The 17,500-nt window shown below is 35.8% G+C and overlaps 3 protein-coding genes across 12 annotated transcripts in view; 1 reads left to right on the plus strand and 2 right to left on the minus strand.

The window, feature by feature from the left end:
- Positions 1-31, minus strand: part of LOC113810609 (carbohydrate sulfotransferase 11) — an 8,014-nt gene extending 7,983 nt beyond the window's left edge. Inside the window, exon 1 of the mRNA XM_027362234.2 lies at positions 1-31. This exon is cut by the window's left edge and continues 378 nt beyond it. The gene's annotated coding sequence lies outside the window, so the exon portion shown is untranslated.
- A 4,849-nt stretch (positions 32-4,880) lies between these two features.
- LOC113810627 (endonuclease G, mitochondrial) overlaps positions 4,881-17,500 on the minus strand; it is a 13,441-nt gene continuing 821 nt past the window's right edge. Inside the window, exons 1-9 of one of the 8 annotated variants that reach the window (XM_027362251.2) lie at positions 12,280-12,416; positions 10,936-11,174; positions 10,535-10,728; positions 9,700-9,823; positions 9,474-9,572; positions 7,794-7,906; positions 7,290-7,371; positions 6,596-6,694; positions 4,881-5,676 (exon numbers count right to left, since the gene is read on the minus strand). In XM_027362251.2, the coding sequence (XP_027218052.1) occupies positions 5,572-5,676; positions 6,596-6,694; positions 7,290-7,371; positions 7,794-7,906; positions 9,474-9,572; positions 9,700-9,823; positions 10,535-10,728; positions 10,936-11,154 (1,035 nt within the window). In that variant the 5' untranslated portion in view covers positions 11,155-11,174; positions 12,280-12,416 and the 3' untranslated portion in view covers positions 4,881-5,571. Of the gene's footprint in view, positions 5,677-6,595; positions 6,695-7,289; positions 7,372-7,793; positions 7,907-9,473; positions 9,573-9,699; positions 9,824-10,534; positions 10,729-10,935; positions 11,175-12,036; positions 12,218-12,256; positions 12,417-17,500 lie in introns of those variants that run through there. The other 7 variants (XM_027362253.2, XM_027362248.2, XM_027362252.2 and 4 more) reach the window with 7 other exon arrangements.
- LOC113810628 (cancer-related nucleoside-triphosphatase homolog) lies at positions 11,882-17,121 on the plus strand. Of its 3 annotated transcripts, none has more exons than XM_027362256.2 (5): positions 11,882-11,945; positions 13,899-14,061; positions 14,974-15,070; positions 15,792-15,986; positions 16,936-17,121. In XM_027362256.2, exons 1-5 carry the CDS (start codon positions 11,918-11,920, stop codon positions 17,011-17,013), a joined length of 561 nt encoding a protein of 186 aa, XP_027218057.2. In that variant the 5' UTR covers positions 11,882-11,917; the 3' UTR covers positions 17,014-17,121. The 3 variants fall into 3 exon arrangements, with proteins under 3 accessions (XP_027218057.2, XP_027218059.2, XP_027218058.2); XM_027362258.2 differs by lacking the exon at positions 11,882-11,945 and adding an exon at positions 12,760-12,897; XM_027362257.2 differs by lacking the exon at positions 11,882-11,945 and adding an exon at positions 13,234-13,587.

Raw genomic sequence — 17,500 nt, forward strand, 5'->3', positions numbered from 1 at the left:
GACGAGAAACCAATTCCCACTAAACGACGCTGTGCAATTTAACATAACATTTTTTTCCCGAGAGTTGCCATGATTCCTTTTTTACTTCTTTTTATTCTGCTTCCTCTTATTCTATTTTTTTTCTCTCTCTTCCTTCTTAAAAAAAAAAAAAAAAAAAAAAAACTCGTGTAGATTTTTATTCTGGTAAAACTGAAGTACATGCGTATAAGCATTGTATTGGAATAATCAATCCGTTCATATTATGAATAAAGATGGCTCTGTAATGCGTTGATTTAACACACTTGTTGAGCCTATTTTACATATGTTCTTTCACTTCCTCTTTAGATCATAGAGAGCACACTTGACCACATATAGAATATGTACACATATATGACATGTAAACATAGAAAACACTATTTTAATTTACTTTGATTTGATAACACACACACACACACATATGTGTGTGTGCGTGTGTAAATCGAGTTGATTCGCCCATCAAAGCTTGGAGTTATCTTTCTACTAAATCCGATTAAATGAATCAGTATTTTACAATGTCGATGTCTTTCATTTGCTGAAATCACTGGTGCAGTCTTCCTTGGCGTATTTTCAATGTGTTATTCATATTATTCTTTTTCTTCTATTTTACTGATCTCATTTTAAAAAAGATATTCATTAGTTCTTCACTGGGATTCATATCCGGGTTATTTCTTGACTAGAAACAACATACTGAAGTTCCATCTTGCCTTGGGCTTTATGGCACGGTGTGCTATCTTGCATGAATTTACGGCCGTTAGGGGGAATCAGGTAGTTCAGAATACCTTTACATAACCGATCACCCTGGTTCTGTACCACATCCTACCCTCGTCCAGCCTGCGTCTCGGGAGCCACCAACTCAATGCAAGGCCTGTGAGGCAAAGCTCAAGGGAATCCCATATGCGGGCGTTGGGCCCCACAACTTGCCGCACTTTATATGTGGCACCGTCGGCAGGGGTGGCAGAGGTGGCGTCCATCCGGAGCGACTGCCGAGGCTTAACCTCTGGCAGCCTATCCAGGTGGGATCTTGTAACATCCGGTTTTTGCTGCAAGATGAACGATTAGCCCTGCTATTGAGGGACTGAAGTGATTGGGAGTTGTGGCGGCTGCCTCTCAGGGATAAGAAGACGTGGTAGCGGCACAATCAGTATGGGTGGGTACACCTATTATTGGTCACGCCGGGGAGATGGTCACCATGTCTAGGGAGAAGCCATAGCCATCTCCAGCTGACTTCAACCTTAGTAGAGGTTTCTCCGGGGGATAAGTGTATTATGACACTGAGACTGAAGCATGCTTTTGGATTTGTGTTTCTTATTGTTATGTACATTCCTACCAATGTTTGCAAGCTCAATGAAAAAGAGGCGTTTTATGCCAAATTCACATTTGTGGCAGACAAATGCCCCCAGCGAGACATTCGCATTTCTATACTGGGCAACTCCAACACTGTGATTGAGCTGGCTACGAGATGTCTGTCGGTACCCATGGTTCAGGAGCTGATCTCAGTAGCAAGAATAGCCTCCTTTTCCGGGACTTTGCATGGTCCCAGAGATTGAGGAATTCTGGCTCCTAGCATCAGCTTTCACATCCATATCGCTGGACTTGGTATAACGATAAGGGTACTGTGGCCCAGGAGATCAACCTCATATTTGTTACCGCTTGCTGGTGATCCGAGTTCTGTGGTACTGACCATAGATTGGTTGTAGCGACCCTTCAAAACCTCCATCTCTCCAAAAGTCATCCAAGGTGTTTCACATGCACAGACTAAGGGAAGAAGAGTGTGTACAGAGGTTCGCTGCATCAAACTCTGATTGGCTTACAGTGCTTGAAAACCTGATGACCCTGCAGCTCAATGGGATCCCTTTAAGCATGATACACTTTATACAGTGCAAGAGTCCATTGGCGAATGCCTGAGGGCAAGGCAGAATTTCATCTCACTGGAGACACTGGATGCCACAGATGTGTGTCGTATGGCTCACCTGAATAGGAATTGGGATTTGCGCCATTTCTTGGTGCGCAGGGCTCGGTCACTACTGAGAAGGGACCAGTCCAACAGGAACCTTGCTGAATAGGCTGAAGGACATTTCTCAGTAAATTATCTTTGTCCTGGCTACCAAGCCCTCAGAAAACTGAGACCCAAGCCCTCCTTCCAGAAGACTGCAGTCCACTCAGTAGACGGACAGATCATCTTAGATCATGTTGAGGTTCGTGAACACTGGGCTGAGTATTATGAGCAAATGTACCCTCAAACAGTTAGTGTGGACAAAAGCGGTGTCAATCCTTGTGCCGGACCCACCCATCAGTGGGGAACCTCCTACCCTGACTGAGGTGAGGGAGGTGATCTCTAAGCTGAAGGATGAGAAAGCTGCAAGGATATGCAATATCCCTGCTGAATTGCTAAAGGTTGGGGGTTCTTGAATACTGTTCTGGCTGCTATCTGGCAGTCCAGTTCCATTCCCCCGGATCTGTTGAAAGGTGTGGTGATCCCTCTCTAGAAAGGGAAAGGGAATCGTTGGGACTGTAACAACTAGCGTGACATCAAACTACTTAGCATACTAAGCAAGGTTTCCGCCCACATTCTTCTGAAACGGATCTGCAACCACCTACAAAGACCGGAGCAGTCTGGATTCACTCCTGTTAAGTCCGCAAGAGACTATCCAAGTACTTGGAGTCTCTGGAATGCCGTCAGGATTTTGGCCATGGGCTGGCTGTAGCCTGCATCGACCTCAAGAAGGAATTTGGCTCGGTGCATCGTGAATCGCTATGGGAGATCCTGAGACATAGGGGAATTTCGTCACGGATTATTGGTTTGACAGCTAGCCTATGTACTGATACTGAAAGTGCTGTAAAGTGTGGTTCAGGTCTGTCGAACTTTTTTCCTGTTAGCTGAGGAGTGAGGCAAGGCTGTATCCTTATAGGCAGAGCTATTATCCAAAGTCACTGTGGAGCAATACTGAGCAATGTCAAAGTTACGGTCCTCTGCCGAGAATGTTGCTATGCACTCTTAAATCTCTGGAATTTCTGGTGGCGGCTCTTGATGCATTCAGCAATGAGACGAAACCCCTGGGTTTAGAGATCTCCTGGACCAAGACCAAGATTCAGGATACATGCTTGAGGTGAGAACGTTGAAGTCACAGTGAGCTTTACATACGTTGGTAGTGCACCCCATGTCTCTGGTCTGTAAGACCAAGAAGTCAGCAGACGGATTGGTCTGGCAGCAGGAGCCATGAACTTACTCAATAACAGTATTTGGAGGTACCGGAACCTATGCAGGATTATGTTACCAAGACTTTGATAGTGCCAGTTTTGCTCTATGGAAGCGAAAACAGGACGCTATCTAGTGCCTTGGAGTCGCGGCTCGATGCCTTTTGCCCTACACCGGACCATAAGGTACAATTGGAAAAACCTTCTATCCAACCGACGGCTACACCGTGAGACTAACAATTTTGGGTTAACCTACGAAAAAAAATATGGCAGTGGTGTAATTGCAAATAAATATCGGTAAATTTGTAAATAAAACCTATCATCGATTTCCAGGTAATGACTATGTACTTCCCATGGGCCCAGCTTCTATTTTGTTATTTACTGAAAATTTACTGCCGTGTCTGCATCTTAAGTCCCTAACGGCGTATTTAACATATAGTGATACATTAAAGGTCATGCAGCACTGATGAAATATGTGTTACACAAGTTTATGGTATACTATAGAAAAAGATTTATAAAGAAATAAAATCAAACAGTTATGGCATTTCATTTTCGACATTAACCGTAAAAGATAAAATACCGATCAGGCAAACTTTTGGTTCGCAAGAGCTGCGAAGTGTGTTCCGCAAGTTCGCATTGTTTACTTCGTGCGCCTTTTTGGTTCGTATAGCAGACGAAACTTGTATACATCGGCAAGAAACTTATATACATCGGCAACGCTACATGGGACCTGTTACTTGCACAATTCGTGACTGCCAACTATGGATATACGTGCACCTAGCTTGTTTTCCTGCGGATGACCCTGCCCATCAGGTTCTCTTCACGAAACAATCTTTCGTGAAGTCGTGGCTTGGGCAGTTTGACCAGACGTCGTGAGGAACTAAAGACGGAGCCGAGGATCTACTTAACGGCTCGCCATGAACGATTGCCGTTCAGCGAAAGCTGGATGCTGCTATGAGCCCCATATGCGTCAGTTCCACGGAAGATTATATGTATCTATGAATATATCACACACACACACACACACACACACACACACACACACACACACACACACACACACACACACACACACACACACACACACACACACACACACACACACACACACACACACACACACACACACACACACACACACACACACACACACACACACACATGTAAATCCTGTAGTTAGCATTCCAGAATTATTTTCCTAGCATTTTGGAGCAGATTGCAGTCCTTATATGTTGATAAATGCTGTGAACCTTATCAGTATTGTAAGTTGGATATCTTGATATTTATGACTGAGACAGGAAAAATAGAAAAAATACCAAAAATGTTAAAATTCTGCAGACATTTTTTTTTTTTGTTAGTACAACCATGTTTACAATTATTCACATATTTCTGTGCATCATATACTGTCATTTTGTGGAATCACACTTCATCACACTAAAGCAGAGGTCTTCCCATGTGATCTGCCATTGCCATGTTAGAGAGAGACTAGAACCAGAAAAGCGTTTGTGATTTTTTTTACTTTGATTTTCTTATCTCTTTGAACTAGAGCGTTCAGTTTTCTTTTGCCAAGCTGTCTTTACAATTAGTGTGCCTTAAGCATTAAAGATATAGTTTATTGTATAAAGCAGCACATTCAAGGCTTTACACACAAGCAGATATTTATCAAATTTGTTTATTTCATAATATATGAAGTCATTACAAATAAAATATGAAAAGTTAACTTCACACATATTTCAACCACTCAAAAAGTAAATCATTCAAATTTCAAATAAAATAAAAAGATAGCAATGTAGATTCACATATTTCAGGACTATGTATAATACTAAGAAAAAACATTCACTTTTTATTACTGGAAAACATAGTAACAATATTTACACTATTTACAATTGTGCAGGTAAAATTATATTATGTAAAAGGAAGAACAGAAAAAAGGATATATAATACATGACTATAACAACTGCGACAAAAACTTAAATGACAATTCTCTTCCATTTTTCTAATTATACATTTAAGATCTTTAATAGCAATAATATCATCAGTTAAAATATTAATAATGATCTGTAAACCATCAAAAATCTAATTGACAATTTCAAAAGAATTTTATACAGGCGATTATGTAGCACTTGTTTTTAAATATAAAACAAACTGGTCATTACGCTGAGAACATTTTTTCGTAAGGAAAGTAGCATTAACAAGTTTGACTTTATTTAGCAACAAATTTTTAAAATTACTAATATTTTGTACATCTTTAGATAATATCTTCATAACATCAATTTGAATTCTACATCATCAAATAACATTCAATAAATTTCACAAAAAAATACACACTGCCAAAGGAGTCATTATCAACGTCTTGTCTTAAAACCATCCAACCTTCTGACCATTAATTTTCTTGAATTTCTTTTGACTGAGTTTATCAAAAATAAGGAGGCCTGATGCTCTTTCAATAGTTTCTAGTGGGACCTGGAAAAGGTAAAGAAAATAACATTTAACGATAAATGATACTAAAAATCATTTATTCCTCTTCACGTTTCTTACTATTTTTCTGAACAAAATGCACATTCGATTCCCATGCTCAAATGAATGACAAGAGTATTAACTTGCAAACTGCAAATATCGTTTGAAGCAATGAAAATTATATATTATTCATATTCAAAGGCAAACCCAACTGAAACTGAACTGCATAAAATATATGCATAGAAAAATCTAGGTCGAGGGCAGGGTGATATGAACATGCCTTCATCTGGGAAAATGGGTGACGGAAAAGCCTCACCACGAGTGCACAAACCTCTTGGAGTGTGATTTGACTCATTTGGCGCTTAGAAGGGGGCTTTAGCATTATTCCCATCAACATACGAATGTGGAAGGTAATGTGCAGAAGCTGTGACTAGAAGAGTGCTAGCTCCAGGAAGGACACTATTTCCATGCTGTGCACTGTATTCCTTACCGATGTGACTGGCAGTGCAGGTTGCATTACAAAAAATTAAAGATTATGAAAAAATGAGATATGTAACAAAAATAACCAAATTTTACATGTTTCTTTTTTTACTACATAGAGAGGTGATATGAAGTCTGTGCAAGGAAAATAAGCTATTACCATCTAGATAAAGCAAATTAAAAGACAAATATGGACATTGGTAAATGGCAAAAAGCTAAAAAAGTTTACACAAAATAACTTTGCAAAGGGGAAGCACAGTTTTGTCAGGGCTCATGTGTGATCGCGTGCGCCCGGCCCATGCACCACAAGTTCAAGATGTTGGCTGTTTACATAACCCACTGCCCATATATTCGGGACTGTGATTTCCGTGACACAACCAGATCCAATGGGTTAATGATCTTACTATTAACCAGGTGATAACAAAGAAAATTTTACTCTGCTTACATGGAATGATGCAATAGGTACACTATCATCAATCTCCACGTTTGGTAACAGGAAGCTCTCCAGGTCCAGTTCTCCAGTACTACTTTCACAAACAACTACCTAAAAATTAAAGGAAAAAGTGCTTGAAGGAAGAATCATACAGTTTTTTTTCAGACAAGTGCATGGATTCATAATCTGTAGAGAATGATACAAAAATTTAGATAGTTGCTTTTAAAACAAATTTTAGATATAGACTACATATATATACATGATTACAATATATAAACAAGTACTGAAAAAGACTTAAAACCATGGGAATATTACGAGTTGTCCTTCAAAATATACAAATATAAGCAACTGTATTTAAATCATAAATTTTTTGAATATCATTTATAAATATACACATATAATTGCATATACAAAATACTGTAAGAGGAACCTATCTCTAACTTTAAATTATTGGAATAGTTACAGCTATCATCAAAAATATGAATATATTCTTTTTCTCTAGAATACCAGGATTGGCCATCATATCACAAGTAAAAATTATTGTGAAACTATCCACCACTACTACTTTCTATAATAATTTCTATGCCATTTAGCAAACATAAGCTGGGAACTTCCTGCCCAAAAAGAGGGTGAAAGTGCATAAAAATGTATAGGCCATGATACTGTAAAGACAAAAGATGGGACTTAAAAGTATATACAGTTTTACCTTATAGAAGTGGGTTGGGACTGAAACATGATTCTGGCCAATCACTTGATACTTGACATAAAGTTTGCCATCTTCTTCACGTCTATAAAGGAATTACAATTATTACAATGTTCTCTTCCAAAACAAATATCAAAATAAAAGCTTTTATATTTTGCAAAAGTAACAGCTACAGCATACTTCAATTTGTTATAAAAAAGTAAGTGAATATGAAACAAAAAGGTTTCATTTTCTGCAAGTGAGGTCATTAATTCACAAATTTTGAAATGAAATTAAGTATATATATTGTGAAAGTATCCTACAAAGAAAACACTCAGAAGTCTCTCTCTCAATTAAGTTGTATGCCACTAGAGAAATTAAATTGTGACAAATTAAACTTACACAACATTTAAAAATCTAGACACAACATTCACAAATATAACATCTGCCAACTCTTACATAGATTAATTTTGCCAAAATGATCCACAAGAAAACTGAAAATCTAAAGCAATTCAATAGATAACCTACCTTGGCAAGAACAGAGGTCCAGTACATACATAAACATTGGCATAACTCTTTGTCAACTGTCGACAATACTGCTCCACATCATTCCACTTGTCCCGGTTAAATCCTCTTCCTACCTGCAGAGAACCTTTATACTTAATGCAAAATATCATCTTGGAACATAGTGTATTAATGCACAAGTTAAGTAAACACAATATCATATATATTAATAGTATTATTATGAACAGCTGCACACATTCTATATATCTACTTCATGTAAATTATCTTATTGGAAAACTGAAAAAAGGCAATAAGCATATCTAAAGATAGGTCTAACAAGAAAACATTGGTTAGTACTGAAAACTGACACTTGTAAAGCAGTAAACTATAGGCTTTGGAAAGAAAATCTGAAAAGAAAAACTTACAAATCTTGTATTTTTTTAATGAAGTCTTAACCCCTCAAGGATAAAATAAGGCAATTGCTTTATCTATGTATGCTTAATAAAGAGAATAAAATAAGGACAAGTGATCTATAAGATGAAAAATTATTAAGAACACCCAAATTTGAAATATCTTGCTGAAATAGTCATCCTTATAAAAGACTGAAATGTGTTAATTTACCATTGTGTATGAAGATGTATATTTGAACTTTGTTATATATTAGCAGTTTCTGCAATGTTGACAAACCAACAATATCCAACTTTTTTCTAAGTAATTTCAATTCTTTTGGCTTTTTTTAATCCCTGTTCTTCCATAATTCTTGCAAAACCAATACCCTTGAAGTGTTTATTGAAAAAAATAAACAGATGTTAGAAGACTATTCTGTTCTAAGGTGCCTACAGTGCAATCCCTGATCTAATCATCGGTGACAGAGGTGGCATCGTTTAGGAATGAATGAATGGTAATAAATAATTATTTTAGCATAAACAGAAAAATACGTTTAATGTTGTCAAGTGGGAAGATAAAAAAAAAAATGAAGGCTTTTTATCTATTCTGAAGAAAATGCCAAAAAATCTGAGAACATGGCATAGACCAATAATATGATGGGAAAATTTTTAAAAGTCCAACCTGTTGACCTCTTCATTTTCACCTAATTACTGCAACTTTTTTTTTTTAACAACCATTTCTTAAGACGTTATTCTTCATGCCCTTGATAATCACAAAACCTTTGCCCCAAAGGCTCTCATAATACTGTACTCAGTTATACTAAAACACATTTGTGAAAAGATGCAGATGAGGAATACGTAATGTTTCAAGTTCCAGAACCTTTTATTCAACCTGGCTCCTAAAGGGAAGTGTTGATAGCACATTTTTTTTTTTCTCTTCTTTTCCGCTAAGCTGCTCTATAGTCTTAACTGCATACAGGGATAGAGAGTAAAATATCTGTATAAATCTTCTATAATACAGATCTATGAAGTCAAATAACTTATTACTTATTTGAAATACAACACTGATAAACAAATACAAGACTACTAACATTTATTTCTACCATTCCTTATATTTGCCAAAAGAACAAAAAAGAATCATGCTTCCTCCCAATAATGCTTTACAGTAAAACTCATGTTCCTGCTAGTGCATATGAAACCATGTCTATACCTTTTTTTTGTTTAAGTATGGGAGCAGTATTACCTTCTTTCTTTTTTCATCCTTGGGTTATAACATCTCTACAAATACCAAAGTTCCTACATATCCTGCTCACTTTACCTGTGCTTTCATCTTTCTCACATCAGTAAGGACAGGGGGGTAGAAGGTACCTAGATCAGTTCTATCACTAGTGGATAACACATCACCTGAAGAATCCATCTGGAAGAATTACTTAAAGTACAGAATGCTGCAATCACTCAGTCTTTTGTCCCTGCAATAACCCCCTTTCTGTAGCAACAAAGTTAGGAGAGTAACCCGTTCAAAAATCAGTATGCAGTCATCTTACCTGTGGTGACATATTAGAAAGGAGGAAGGTTTCATGGCAATCCTCCTGAGATCGGCGATGGTTACCAGCTGCAGCTAAATGTCCTCGATCAAAACCACTCCCTTTGTAATCACGATTTTCTGATCTTATAAAAGGAAGAGATAGTGAAATTAGAAAAAATGGGTCAGACTGCTGAGTACATATATAAAAGCTTTATCAATTGGTTACAGCTGAGAAATGTACACTCAATGTATAACTGATACAAAATCATATAATTTCCCTCGCTTTCCCCTTTCCTTTTTCCTCCAATGCCCTCTCTTTTCTCCCCTCTTTCCTCCTTTTTCTTTCTTCTTCTGCTTCTTTCTTGCCCTCTCTCCCTCACTTGTCCCCTTTACCCCTTTCTGCTCCTCTTACTCTCTTCCTCATGCTCCCCTTCTTCTACTATTGATCCCTCTTTTTCTTTTGCCCTCTCTCCCTCTCCTACCCTCTCTCTCATTCCCCCTCTTCCTCCTTCTCTTACCTTCCTGAACTCTTCCACATTCCCTCTCTCTTTTTCCTCCCCTCTCTTCTTCTTCTACCCTGTCTCTTTCTCTTGCCCTCACTCCTTCTGCCCTCTCTCCTGCTATTGGCCCCTTTCCTTTCCATACTGTCATTCCTTCTAATGCCCTTTCTCCCTCTTCTGCTCTCTCACCTTCACCATTCCTTTCTCCAACCCCTGTTCCCTTTCCTTCTCTCCTGACCTCTCCTTCCCAATCTCACTGCTCCAATTCCCATCTCCCATACCCCATTCCTATTCCAACTTACTTAGGCCTACTCACTCACTCACTCACTCACTCAATCTCTGTGTGTAGCTTACCTGAAGTACTGATGAACTGAAGTATCTTCATGAAAGTCACACTTGGCTCGGTCAACATTCGGATTTTTGGCTACATTTTCTGCTGTCAGGTGTTCACAGACCCAGTATGGGATGCGATTTCTTGTATCGTATGACAAAACATAGTCATTCAATGATCTTACATTTGATAAACTTGGAAAACCAAATCGCATGATCTGAAAAAAAAGCTGTAGTTATATACACTAAAAGGACAATGATGAATTCAAAACTTATTCACTTATTCAATTCATAATGTAAAAATCATATATTAAGCTGTAAAATTAATGAAAAGCATAATGAAATTCCATATACAGAAAAATAAAAATTCTATGATTATTCTAAGAACTTTAAATACTTTTATTACAAATATTACTAAGAGTTACCTGTGCTATTCGTGGCGCATTTGGAGAAGGCACAGGAACAACATCTGGTACTTGTGTGTTAACAATGCTACCTTGATAACTTGCTGCTGAGACTGTCTCAATGGCTGGGAAGTTGGCCCCCCCTTTCTCATGTGATCTATTATAGCCTAGGAGCCAGCCTATACTTGTAGCTGTTCCTATGACAGCAACTTGTGATACTTTACGAAACAACGCCGACATTGTTTAAAAAATAAATGCACCTGAAAGGCAATTACGTGATATTAGTCTTCATAATATAGCATTTTCTATTTTTTCCATGATTAACTGTTATCAGGTGCGATGCACCTTTCAGAGACTAAGTCCCAAAACTAGGGTGTCCTGTGAACCCAAGCACTCAACGTAACTTTTCCTACCTTCTATTCATTCCCTAGACTAAGAGGCAAGCCCCCTTGTACCCTCTCTTTATTGTGCCAACTAACAGAAAATGGACATTAAGAACTCTGGTAGTGTGAGGGTGTTGTGGTCTTCATCTCTGACTGGTGATAGGGAGCAAATATTTTTGTCATTTTGCTGTAAATATGAAGCCACTGCAACTATACCGACATTGTGTTTTGCTATATTTCTCATGTTCTATAAGAGCGGTCTATTTCCCCTTCTCTGTGCATGAAATGAAATGTAAATCACATTTGTAATCATAAAGCATACCATGCATATTAAAAGGAAGAGATTATATCAAATGCTCTCTTCTACATAATAGGCTCTCTGCAATGTCAACTTTGGTTCTTTAATCAACTTGGTGCCAAAATATTACTTTGTAATTATATATAACAAGATGTTGATGACACTGCCTTATAAAAGGACCAAAATTATTCAATACATCATAAATTGGATTTCACAAATTAAGGATGACATATATTATGAAAAAAAAAAAAAAAAAATTTAACTGGATCACATGATGCAACGCTTTGGTCTCTGCTCTGACAAAGGTCAACAAACCACCTCCATGTACAAACCACCTCCATGTATAGTCAGTAAGACATGACCTATTTGGATAATATGCAGTACGAGGTAGTGGCGGAGTTGGCTCATAAAACCTTTATGAAATGACATAACGATACAAACCTTGGTACAGCTGGTTTATCACCTACCGATACCGGCGAACCATTCCGGCATAAACACAAAATTCTACGTATTATAACATGTCGCATTAGTGTTCTGCATATCACTATTACTTATCGACTAAACCTTCACAATCAGATAGCATCAAAAGCAAAAACCGACTCTCCTATGACTCCCCGATGTCCCAACAAACACCACATTCCTTAATTAACAACTGAATTACCTAATGTTAAGAGATATACAAACCCACGTGAAGGCCTATCAGCTCACGTCTCCCGTAGTGTTATTGGAGGCGACCCGACTATAAGTAGATCAGAGATAACATGAGAATTAGATAATATAAAAGAGGAAGAGAAACAGATACATGATGTGCAAATAAAGTAGGAGACATGTAAATTTAAGAAAGTTGGAGAATAAGATGTAGGTTCGTCTTATTAAGACATGCCGGATGATTATTATAATTTTTGCTAAGTTCTGAATACATATATAGATTTCTTTGTTAACTTTTGTTTGGGAATCAATAAAGTTATATACATAGAACCTTAGTATAAATAAAGCATCTCATTTTTTTTTACGAAGTTTCCTTTCAAATGTAAGTATCATTATGATATGAATGATGAAAATAGTAATTAAGATTAAAAGACAATAATGCCAATCGAACTGATATTAATAAAAGAAAAATTATGATGATAGCATTTACCATAATCACCCATTCTTAATGTAATATGAAGCCCAACTAACTATATTTCGGAAATAAAATAGTTTACCATCAGTCGTCTGTCATTTTCTTTGACATTAATGAAGACTGCAGCTTTGGCAGGAACATAATGTCATACAAGCACGTGGCTATAACGGGACCTCCTGGTAATATTATTAATTGTCATGCATTAATAACCAGAAATATTGATTCTAGGAGTTTCATCAATCATGAAAAGTGCATGATCCTTGTTGATTCTTACGTTTTTCTTGAATATCTTGGAGTATTGTTCATAACCAAAACATGCCGATTACACAAGCTTCTTATTAATATGTATTTGAATAATTTTTTACATTTAAGTTTGCTGACTTTCGCTTTCGTTGTTGTTTTTTTATAAGCATGTACGCACAATAAGTCTAATATTCAAGATAATGTAGCTAGAATAGAATTTGCATACGTTTTAGTAGTTTATAGTTATGCCAATGAAAGTGGTAATTTCTCCATAATAGTAGATAGTTATAATAATAGTGAATAGATTAATGAAATAATTAGAGAACAAAGGGTGATTCTCAAAAGGGAGTGCATCACGCAATTGCCATGACTTTTTGTGCTCAAGCAAAGGCCATTAACCCCTTCCCCCTCCCCACCCCTAAATATAGTGGCAAGATAGTGCTTGTATTTTTTCCCCTTTTCAATGATAGCTTACCATAGAGATATAGAAGGTCCAATGTACTGGAATATGGAATCAGTACTCGTGCATCTTAACCCATAGTTCAGCATACCTAAAAAGAGTTAAGTAAGATAGGTATAAATGCTGGTATACTTTGATCTTCGAAAACTGTCAGAGATTTCAAAAGGTAATGTAGGCTGAAGAGTAATCAGATATATAGGTCTTGAGCCTTCAAAGCATAAGATAGATAGAATGTAACTCTCATGACTCATAATACAGTAATGTATTATATGATTGATTGTTTCTTTGTGTTATATGCATTGCTAACTATCATATGCATGTGTTAACATATACTTATACTATATATTTTTTTGAATATCCTAAAGAGTTAATTATGGATAAGAAGAGTCAGACACTTGTATCTGTGCAGTAGATCATATACGTAAAATGGAAAGATTATATAAGAGTGAGTATTTGAGTATTTTTCTTCTGTTACAGGTGTTGGAAAAACAACATTAGTGCAAAAGTTAGTGAATAACTTGAAAGATGCTGGTGTACCTTGTAATGGATTCTATACCCAGGAAGTGCGACAAGGAGGCAAAAGGATTGGTTTTGATGTGGTGACCCTTGACGGCAAGAATGGGATACTTTCCAGGGTCAAGTAAGTTTTGAATGAAATACAAAGAGAATGTTATTGTACACTCAGTTAAAAAAAAAGGAGAAGGCTTGTAAATTCAATACAAGGAACATCAGGTTTTAGACTCCTACAAAATCGAAGTACAAAATTTTTAAATGTAATTACTGTATTTAGGCAACATTTGATTAAGTCTATGATATTTCTTGGGGTAAATTCAGATTTCATGATCTGTTCTTGGGAAGTTTTTGTTGAATATTACATTGTTCTTATTCTTTCATAATATTAGAATATCTTCATTTGTTTATAGAATATATGGTAATGAAAGAATAATACATTGAAGAATTTATTATGTTTGCATGTGTCATTCAGTCAGTTTCTCTGCATCTGAAGTGGCTACTACTCAAAACTTAACCATTTCTTGTAACTCCATTTGTATTATTAAGATATCAGCTGTATTTTTGGTGAGTACTTATAAATATATAGATGTTACTACTGATGTGTTATTCTTCACATTCTCAAGTGATCATAGGGCATTTATAACAAGGAAATTTCTTGCGCAAAATGTCAAGAATTTTTCTTGCTATTTCAAAAAAATTGTTCGTGTACTATACTGGTTACAATCCTTTGAATGTGGGTGTTGGCCAAGTTCTCTACTTAATATTTTATCAGAGAAATTATTTTTTATGGTTTCGGTTTCTCTAATTTCCATAACATTATATATCTCTAAATTCACTTCCAAGAACATAAGTTTACAACTTTTTCTTCTTTGGCATGCAACATACATTAATGTCAGCATAACAGCATAAATTGTTTCATGAAGGTACATCTTTATGGTTTTGGAATGTGTGTACATACATTTTACACACAGGTTTATCTAAAGAGTCATATTTTGTTGGCCTGTTTAGTATGTAGAAGAGTGACACTGTTAATTTACAGACCACAGGATGGCAACAGAAGGGAGTGCAGAGTTGGTCAGTATGTGGTTGACGTCCCAGCATTTGAATCTCTTGTTCTGCCTCTTCTGCGAACTCAGGTAAGTGGAAGTTTACAGCAGATTTCTGGTGATATATTAAAGCAGTCCAAGAAGCCCCAAAGAAAAAGTATATTGAGATTTGCATCATGCGGTTTAATTCTTGACTCTATTATCCATTATCCAATATGAACATTTGTATCATAGCACATGTACAGAAGAGCAACAAAAGCAATGCAGTGACCTGAATCACTGAGGTTTTCACATTGGCTTTTATCACAAATCCATTCTTTAAATACTAGATGAATTGTTCAGTCATAGTAATACGTCATTAGAGCAGTTACTCAATAGATGAAAATCAGCTGTGTCTTACTAGAATAATTTGATATATATAGTTTCAGGGATCTGTTATAAGAATCCTTTAACAATATGATAGCCTGCTGTTGTAAGAAATACTTTGAGTAGCAGCATTAAACATATAAGAAGTAGCATAATAGATGAGGGGTCATTCATAGTCATTAACATCTTAAAAGAAGACCTCCCCATAAACCATTCTCATGTATAGATTTCCACAGAACATTTAAGAAAACTTTAAAAACATATATGGCTTCTTAATTGCCTTCCCTTACTGTTTTTTACACTTTCAGAAATTTTGATAACTTATGATGACTCTAAAGGAGTATTGAAAAAATGTATGTCATTGTGATTTTAAAATTTCTTGTAATTTCAGTATATCAGCATGGAACATTTAATTTTGTGCTCTATATAGATATTCTTTTTACAGGCTTCTACCCCTCAAGTCTTAGTATTGGATGAAATAGGAAAGATGGAAATGTTTAGCCAAGGATTTGTAACAAGTGTACAAAGGATTCTTGCTCAACCTGACTCTACAGTTCTTACCACAATTCCAATTCCAAAAGGCAAACCAATTCCTTTGGTAGAACAAATAAGAAGCAACAAGAATGTGTTCCTAGTAAATGTGAGTATAAATGAGAAATATCTAAATATGATAAAGTTATATCAGAAAATAGTACATATTATTATGATGAGGACAAGAATGATGATAATGATGAAGATATAGCATAAATATCATCTAGAATTTGTCCTTATGAAATTGAGCCTCTTGTGGTCCCCAAATTTCAAAATGAAAATTTAATTCTAAATTTAAACAATAAGTGATTCTTCCATTACTTAGTCCCTTTCTCATATCACCCACCATCTTACTATGTTTCTAATCTTTCTTATTAAACAGTTAAAAAAAACAGCCATGAAATATGAATGCAGTTAGTATACAGTAACATCAGACCATTGTGGTACAGTTTTAACATTCATGGTCAGGTATCTCATTTGATATAATTTATTTCAGTCGTCAAACCAGGATTAACTTTTGTAAATTTAACTAAATGCACTGTAAAGAACATAAAGATTGTAGTACATGATATAATATTTTAAATGAGAGAACATATATATTCTGATTATTATATTTTTTATGTGTGTGTAGTCTCAAATTTAGAGTACTTATTCTGATAAGAATGGCTTGCTTTGCGCTTGAAAGTCATATTGTATTGAAAACCATCTATTTGCAAGACAGAAAAGTCTTGTGAAGCTTAATTAAGAAGCTTCATAAACTAACATGTTTTAAAGGATATTTTTTGAAGAAATAATCCAAGTTTACCTATAAGTGAAAAGATGAACTCAATCAGATATAGTAAGTAGGCTTACCTGTATAGGATTTCTTTTATTATTATTATTATTATTATTGTTATTATTATTATTATTATTATTATTATTATTATTATTATTATTATTATCATTATCATTATTATTATTATTGTTATTATTATTATTACTATTATTATTATTATTATCTCAGCTTACCGATAAACTATATAATGGGAGCTTTTAATATAAATGTTGTTTCTTTGCAGCTCTCAAAGTCGAACAGGGATGATGAGAGTCTCAAGGAGGAGATTGTAAAAACTCTGATGTCATCGTTGGGAAAGTGATATATGGAACTTTAACCAGGAATATAATATATCAAGGCCTTTGAGTGAAAAGAAATAAACCTATGACGAAGTTATAAAAAGAAGATATATGTTATCTTAGCAATTGAATATTGTTTTATTATCCTTCATGAGTTAGTAATGAAATACTAATACTTAATATATCTGAATAAGAGAGAGAGAAAGAGATTAAATGTATGTTGGTGGGCCCATATGTGCACCAAATCACATATTTGAAACAGACATTAAAGTGTAATGCCTGCTAAACTTTACAACACCTAAATAAGAGAAAAAATCTTACCACAAACATAGTTGTTTGAGTACAAACCGGATCTTAAAACTTGAAATTAAGTAAAAGTGCAAAGTCAGATGGAATATATCTGCTCCTGTGCTTCCCAGGATAAATGAAAATAAAGAGAATTAAGGCAATCTCTTCATCTTGACAGCAACTAGCCAAGTCTCTCTGTGTGTGTGGGGGGGGTTGCTTGCG

Source organism: Penaeus vannamei, chromosome 42 (assembly GCF_042767895.1).
Source record: "Penaeus vannamei isolate JL-2024 chromosome 42, ASM4276789v1, whole genome shotgun sequence".
NCBI lineage: Eukaryota > Metazoa > Arthropoda > Malacostraca > Decapoda > Penaeidae > Penaeus > Penaeus vannamei.

What these genes read in the sequence shown, in the direction of transcription:
- LOC113810628 (XM_027362257.2), top strand. Translation starts at nt 13,542, where the DNA reads ATGCTGGTATACTTTGATCTTCGAAAACTGTCAGAGATTTCAAAAG. An exon ending in GGGATACTTTCCAGGGTCAA is followed by an intron (nt 14,062 to 14,973) that starts GTAAGTTTTGAA and finishes GTTAATTTACAG; the next exon opens with ACCACAGGATGGCAACAGAA. An exon ending in AGAATGTGTTCCTAGTAAAT is followed by an intron (nt 15,987 to 16,935) that starts GTGAGTATAAAT and finishes GTTTCTTTGCAG; the next exon opens with CTCTCAAAGTCGAACAGGGA.